The sequence below is a fragment of the Gossypium hirsutum genome, chromosome D08, assembly GCF_007990345.1.
Source record: "Gossypium hirsutum isolate 1008001.06 chromosome D08, Gossypium_hirsutum_v2.1, whole genome shotgun sequence".
Classification (NCBI taxonomy): domain Eukaryota; kingdom Viridiplantae; phylum Streptophyta; class Magnoliopsida; order Malvales; family Malvaceae; genus Gossypium; species Gossypium hirsutum.
In genome coordinates, this window is record NC_053444.1 from 56,175,144 (window position 1) to 56,183,266 (window position 8,123).

At 30.3% G+C, this 8,123-nt stretch overlaps 1 protein-coding gene across 2 annotated transcripts; it reads left to right on the forward strand.

Moving 5' to 3' along the window:
• Positions 1–5,381: 5,381 nt before the first annotated feature.
• Positions 5,382–7,880, forward strand: LOC107944254 (uncharacterized membrane protein At4g09580). 2 transcript variants are annotated; one of them, XM_016878071.2, is made up of 4 exons: positions 5,384–5,807; positions 6,717–6,965; positions 7,067–7,237; positions 7,344–7,880. In XM_016878071.2, exons 1-3 carry the CDS (start codon positions 5,620–5,622, stop codon positions 7,092–7,094), a joined length of 465 nt encoding a protein of 154 aa, XP_016733560.1. In that variant the 5' UTR covers positions 5,384–5,619; the 3' UTR covers positions 7,095–7,237; positions 7,344–7,880. The 2 variants fall into 2 exon arrangements, with proteins under 2 accessions (XP_016733559.1, XP_016733560.1); XM_016878070.2 differs by having other exon boundaries at positions 5,382–5,807; positions 6,717–7,237.
• Positions 7,881–8,123: the final 243 nt, after the last annotated feature.

Below are 8,123 nucleotides of genomic sequence, written 5' to 3' on the forward strand. Positions count from 1 at the left end.
TAGTTTAATCGACTAATTTAATCCAATTCAAATAATATTAAACCCCTTTTGAGTTTATATATATATATTAGAATTAATCTTTTACGCATCTTTTAACTATAAATTAGATTCTAAATTATTTATTGAATTTTAAAGAGAATCTTCAAAGTATTAGTATTATATCAATTTGGTCCGTCCATGTAGATCTACTAATGCATACCTTTAAATCTAACGTGTTTTTATAAAACAGCCTTCTAAAATTTTATTGGGTTAAATTTTGTTATTAGTCTTTGTACTTTGTGAAAGTTATGAATTTAGTCCTTTTACTTTAATTTGGTCATTTTGAGTCCCTTTACTTTTCAAATGTTAAAATTTCAGTCCTTACCAAATGATAATTGTTAAATTGATTAAGTTAAATTTTGTTATTTCCAAAATCTGATACGGAAAACATATTACCATATGTGTAATGTTGTGTCAACTTGTTATTTTCACATATTACTCACTAAAAATTTAGTTAATGGGCTAACATCTTTCATTTGCATTAAGACTGAAATTTCAAATTTTGAATAGTAATAGGAACTTAGAATGATCCAATTGGAGAATATGGGCTAAATTCATAAATGTATGCATGGCACATGACTAGTAAATTGAATTTTAACAAAAGGATTTAGCTGCTCTTGTTTGGGTCAAGATTAAAATTTCAAAAAGTACATGGACTGAAATTGACCAATTTAAAAGTACGTGGACTAAAGCAGATCAAATTAAAATATAAGGACTAAACCCACAAGTTTTGCAAAGTAGAAGTACTAATAGCAAAATTTAACCATTTTATTAACATTTTTTGTTTTTTTAACTCTTTATATTGAAATTACCCGGGTAATAAGTACACATATTTACAATATAATCTCTCTATATATTATATCAAATCTAAATAAATATTTAACATTTAAATTAATAATTAAACTAATAAAACAACCTAATTGATACAAGTATCAACGCAATTAATCTCTCAGATATATGTAATATATTGAATATTATTTTTATATTAAAATGAAAAAGGTGGGATTGCAGGCCTCAATTTGGTAGATGCAACGCAAAGCACCGATTCATTTATCATACTCTGCTCCAAAGATGTCCATGGCCGGGCTGGGTTGAGGGTCGCTTCTCATTTTTAAATCAATTCGGTTAGTTTAAAAAGTTATTTTATTATTAAAATAATAAAAAATTATAATTTTACAATTTGATAATTTTAATTGATATCCTATATATTTTGTAATTAAATTTAAATTTTAAAAATAATTTTAATTATTTAAATTAAATCTAAGTCCAATCCAACCGAATCAAATACAAAAAAGCATTATCCAAAACTATTCAACTGTTAAACAGATACACTGTTTCACATGATTTCATTTACCACTCTCCATTTTCTTACTTTATTTTTTTATATTAAAAATCATTTCTCACTTGTTTTATATTATCATTATGAGTATTAGATTATGTAACTCACAATTAGTAAAAAAAATAGAAAATCATATAAAAATTAAGGTAAATTATTTAGTTATTCATCTAATTTTTAGGATATTTTAATTTTGGTTATTCAAATTTTTTTTTTTACAATTTTGTCATTCAATTTTTAAGATATTTTCATTTTAATCACCAAGCATTAAATCTCTACTGATGGTTGGTTGTACACACCACATTATGTTTATACTTTCATTGTGGTCACTCAACTTCTAAGTCATTTTCATTTTAGTCATCCACAAAATATCATTTTTTTAAGTGTTGATTGAGGTGAAAAATTAAAGATTAAAGTAAAAAAAACAATAGAAACTAAAATAATGCATTAAAAAAAATTGTCACATTTTACTTGTTTAGCTATTGCCGAAAATTCTAAATTTCTTTTTTGTAATATCCATTGCCCGACATAATCACTGGGTCCTAGCTACGATATCACATTCATTACCAGATGCAAATTTAATGGGACAAGGAATATTAAATATTTCAAACTATTTATTCAATTATGGCTTGGCTGATTATTATTTTGATGAGACAAATTTCTAAATATTGATAGGGATAATAAATAATTGGATGAATTAATTATTTGGAATGAGTGTTCTATAAATTCTCGTACAAAGTAACGTGAACCAAGTATCAAGTATCAATTGAAAATGCTCTAATTTGAATCGATGTCTTAATAGGCCAATTTGTTACAGAAAATGAAAGTAAGTCATGCTTGAAGTATGTTAGATTAATTGGTTTCAAAGATACAAATTCTTGTAAAAGAAAAATAGTAAATAATCAAGTTGACCATATAGTGGAGGCAAGTGTTCTTGGAAAGATTCAACACATAACTAATCATTAAACTCCAGAAGATATGGAGGTATTTGAAAATGAAAATGACGAGATTTCAACAAGTTATGTTCCGACTAGAAAGAGATAGAACCAAAATGAAAAAAAATATAGTTGTCAACAACATTTTTGTTTATAATGTTGCTATTGAAATAAAAAAGAGAGAATCTTGAACATAAAAATGTTAAGATAGAAATACAAAAAACCAACTAAATTGGAAATGTGCAATTCAAGCATAATTAAATTCACTTGCTAAGTGTGAGATTTTTAGACCTATAGCCTAAACACCTAAAGGTGTCAAACCTGTAGGACATAAATTAATATTTATGCTAAAACAAAATGAGAAAAATGAAATCGTAAGATATGAAACACTACTTGTAGATAAGGGTTTTTGCAAATACCCAGTATTGATGATGAAGTGACATACTCTAGTGTGGTTGATGCAATTAAATTTAGATATCTTATTAGTTTGGTAGTACACGAAAAAAATTACATATGTTTGATGGATGTTGTTATTGCCTATTTATATGGTTCACTTGATATTGAAATTTATAAGAAAATTCCAAAAGTATTTAAGACCACAAAAGGATACACAATTTTTCAAGAAAATTGCTCAATCAAAATTAAAAAGAAAAACCTTATATGGATTCAAACAATATAGACGTATGTGGTTGTTGAGGGGGGTTGACTCTTTCGGGAGAAGTCTTCGAAGTATTTTCTATTGGGCAACCAACTGGACCCTCAAACAATCGAAGGTATTGTCCCCATGTTTGGGTTTTGTCCCTAGCCTCTGCGGAGAACAGTGTACGGTTCATAGAGGGAGTGCCTCAATTGGTGGTACCTACAAGACTCAAGAGATGTGTTAGTATAGGGTGTGAATAATTATTGAGCAACCTAAAAGCGGGGTGACTCAAACAACCAACCTGAGGCTTATAAGGCCCTTACCTGCAACCATGGTACCACTTTAGGTTGTTGAATAATTATTCACAATCCCTATGCTAACACCTCTCCCAAGTATTGCATGTACCACCAACTGAGGTGTCCCATTCATGAACTGTGCACGGCTCTCTACGGAGGCTAGGGACAAACCCCTGACATGAGGACAATACCTTTGGTTGTTGGGAATCTAGTCGGCTACCCAACGAACGAAATTTTGAAGACTTCTCTCGAAGGAGTCAACCCTCTCAATAGTGGTATAATTATCTTAAAAGAGTATTAATTGAATGAATGTTATAAAAAATTATCAATTTGTCCATATGTTTTTATAAAAAATTATAATTGTTTGTGTTGGTGATTTAAATACTACTGAACTCCTATAGAACATTAAAATGCAGTAAATTATTTAAATGAAGAATTTGAGAAGAAAGATTTTAAAAACCAAAACTTTGTCTTGACCTCTAAATCAAACAATTAAAAGTTGGAATTCATATACATTAGTCATCTGATACATAAAACATTTTAAAGAAATTTTAGACGGACAAAGCACATTGATTAACTACTTCAATGAAGTAAAGAGTTCATTGATCATGAAGTATGTTATCCTTTCATCTTTGTGAAAATGATAGTAAGATCACATTCATTAATGTATCTTGCAAGACCTAATATAGCATTTGTTGAAGTTTGTTAGTAAGATTTAGCTCTTTTCTAACATGCAGACATTTAAATGAAATTAAGCATATATTTAAATATCTTAGAGGAACAATTGGTATGGTGTTATTTTACTCAAATGGCTCATAATCTCAATTAGTTAGCTATATTGATGTTGGATTTTTATTGGATCTACATAAAAGATGACCTCAAACGAATATTTATTTATGTGTGGAGATATCATAGTGTTAAACAAAACAAACATTAAATGTTGCCTCTTTAAATCATGTAGAAATAATTGTGAGCATGAGGCTATTCGAGAGTGTATTTAGTTAAGGCTAATGACCAAACATATCTAAAAAATATGTAACTTACATCTATAGGAAAAGACAAACTATCTTATACGAAGATAATATAACAAATATAGCTCAATTTAAACGAGGATACATCAAAGGAGATACAACAAAACATATTTGACCAAAATTATTTTTCACACATGATCTTGAGAAAAAAAGATAATATAAAACTTCAACAAATTTATTCTAGTGATAATTTAGCAAATCTATTAGCTACGAAATTACCAATTGCAACATTTGAAAGACTAATATAAAAAATTAAAATACATTGACTCAAAAATGTTATCGTTAAGGGAGTTTAAAACATGTTGTACTATTTTATTTTATTTTAATTAATGTTTTATCTCATAAGATTTTTTTTTACCGAGACAATTTAAAATGGAAAATTATGTATTCTTTTTTCTTTCATTAAATTTTTATTTCACAATATTTTCTTAATAAAAAAATATTTTTTTAAGACTTCCCTGACCTCCTGGTCCATTTATAAGATACCACACCTCAAATTATGAGAAAGAATATAAGCCTGTTTTAATAAAGCAATTAAGTAGTCATTTATTTTAGAATGCAAAAAGTCCTGTTAATATGTTGTTTTATTTGATTATTCTATAATATACATTCTTTTCATTTTAATTTAATAATTAGATTTTTTTAATTTTATTAGTTAAGTTGATGTCACATCAAATTTATTCAAAATAAAATTACATAATTAATAATTAAAGTTTTTAAATAAGTGATTTAATTCCTTTTTTTTTACTAATTAATATTTTATAACACCCTTTAAATTTAATAGTATACTATTTTTTAATAAAATTATATAACATATTCATCTAGTATCTAATGCATTCATAGTCGCATATAAAACAATCTTTTTTTCCGAAAACCTATTATTTAATATATATATAAATTTAATAATTTATTTTTAGTTTATTTTTTTGAAACATTCATTAAAAGAAAGTGTGTAAAAAATTCAAAGCGACAAGAATACTAAATATACAAAAAAAAAAAAAAAAGGGATGACTACCATCGACGCTGGTTTTTAGACTCCTCGAAAAAGGAAATATACTAATTTATTTTTTGTATTTTAGTTGGTTATTTAAGGCCCTTCCCGGGGAATATTCTTCATCCCCTTCTTAGACACTTTGAATTAAAGAAGATAGGGAAGGGGATAGAGAGGGGAAGGAAGGAAGGAAGGAGAAGAAGTGTCCCAAAAGGCATTTTATATCTCTCCCCATTTACAATTTTGTTGGTTTTTGTTTCCTTCGTTTCTCTCTGTTTTCTTTTTCTTCTTCAAGGGGGGAAGGCTGAAGAAAAGAGAGAAAGGAAGGGAATCTGAAACCAAAAGGGAGCAATGGAAGGGAGAGAAGAGATAAAGGGATCCAAACCCAGTTTTCCTTTGACCTTTTGGGAGCTCGCAGTGGCTTCAACGATGGTGTTTGGGATCGTTTTGGGGCTTGTAGGCGTTTATTTAACCATGCCCGCTTCTGATTACAGCTTCCTCAAATTACCCAGGAACCTTGAAGATCTTCAGATCCTGAGGTGCGTCCTTTTGGATTCTGTCTCTAATTCGTTGTTTTGAGATTGCATGCAGTCTACCTAGTCAATTTTCATGTCCATATTATCTTTGATTCTTATATGTTTTATTTCCTCTGTAATTTTAACAAGTTACGGGATCGGTCTTGCTTGAAGTCAGCGGAGCTTGTTTTTGCTCTTGTTATAATGAATTTGTGGCAATAATGAGCGGGTTTATTTGGTGGAAAAGAAAGATGTTGTCATTTTGGACTAATTGCGTACTTTATCTGCTTATCAATACAAATGAGATCATGTTTAAGAGTTGTTTAGAAAATGATCCCCATTTTATTCTCCAAAAAAAGATAAGCCCTGAGATCTAAAGAAGCTAGGAAGGTGAGGATTGATACACTAATGACTGAATTATATAGAAGGGCATGGTTGAGACATTGAAAAAGGATTGTGCTTTGTTACATTGGCAAGAATTGTTCAAAATATAACATTTGTTGTCGAGTCCTTAGTAACTAGGAATGACCTAGAATGGAAATATTTATTATAGTCTAAAAGAATCAGATTAGATGTTGCTTTGATTGCCCCTGAGATGCCTGTGTACAGTATGGAACTGTAATTGGTGATTCTGATCAAGTTAGATACAAATTTTGCGGGGACAACTTGTATGCCTCGTCTCCCCTTCTCTTTAGTTCTAGAAAAAGGTTTTAGATGTTCCTTTTAGCATATATTATATTTCCTGTTGGCGAAAAGTGCGTCTGTTTGAAGGAGACGGACAATGAACTAGCATGCAGTGATCCGTTATCAAATAAGTTTCCTTATCATTCTTTGACTTGATAATATCTGTGTTACATCTAATTCGAGCCTCCGAGGTGGCTTTCGCTTTCCTTTGCTTTATATTGATTGTTTTCTGTATGGTTTATCATGCAGAGATAACCTTGAATCCTACACAAGTGACTACACTGTACAAGTGTTGGTGGGGTATTGTGCAGTCTATATTTTCATGCAAACTTTCATGATTCCAGGAACTGTTTTCATGTCATTGCTTGCTGGAGCATTGTTTGGAGTCTTCAAAGGTGTAGCTCTTGTTGTGTTCACTGCCACTGCTGGTGCCTCTTCTTGCTACTTCCTGTCAAAATTGATTGGGCAGCCCCTCGTCTTTTCCCTTTGGCCTGACAAGTTGAGCTTCTTCCAAGCCCAGATGATTTTCGAGTCCTTATGGAAAAACATTGCTTTTGTTGAGCTAGAAAGTGGAATAAGTTGTAACTTTATGCATGCAGGTGGCTCAAAGAAGGGAGAGACTGTTGAACTATATGCTTTTCCTAAGGCTTACTCCAACTTTGCCAAATACATTCATTAACGTTGCTTCACCTATTGTCGATGTGCCTTACCATATTTTCTTCATGACAACTCTTATCGGACTCATCCCTGCTGCTTACATAACTGTCAGGGTATTAAGCTATCCTATTCTCTCTTAAGTTTGATACGAAAATGGAAACCACTTAAATGGCACTCTTGATGCTTTAATAATGCCCTGCTTGTCTGTTTCTTGTACAGGCTGGAATAGCTCTCAGTGAGTTATAATCGCTAGGGGATCTTTACGACTTCAACTCAATTGCCACTCTTTTCCTCATAGGGGTTGTCTCCGTCACACCTACGCTCATGAGCAAGACGAAACAATAGCGTTCGATTGGCTGAACTTGGTTGTAAATGGGATTTCAATTTCGTGATAGCCATTCGGGTCGCTACAACCTTCTGTAAAGGCTAGCATCAAATAAATGCAACGACCTGCTGCTGTTTCTATGATTAATGGAATGCGGACTGCTCCTGCTGATATTGAAGATGATGATCTGGGATGGTGTTAAGTCTTCAAGTTGTTTGCCATGCTTTAACAATTCTCAGGTTAAGTCTTCATCGGCAAGAATAGCCTTCAGACTCTGTATTATATCCGTTTTTATTAGTTCATTTTCTTATTTGTAAAAACAAAGCACCTTCGTTCTCTGTGTTTGTTGTGGTCTTATCTCATTATTAAGTTTGATTGCTCATTTCTAGCAAAGAAATATGAAATAAAATCATGGGATGAAAGTTAATTTATGGTAAGGGATAAGGTGATTGTTGGAACGAATTGAGTAAAAGAATATTTTGAATTAATGGAGTTGACGGGTCTTATTTTATCATCTTCACTCAATTTGAAATTTAAATGAAATTAGAGTCGAATTGGACGAAATTATTCAAATTAAATTAAAAAATTAAATATGTCAAATTATAATTAATTTCATGTTATAGCATATATATTTGATAATTTTTTCAAAATAAAATAATAATAAAAAATATTTT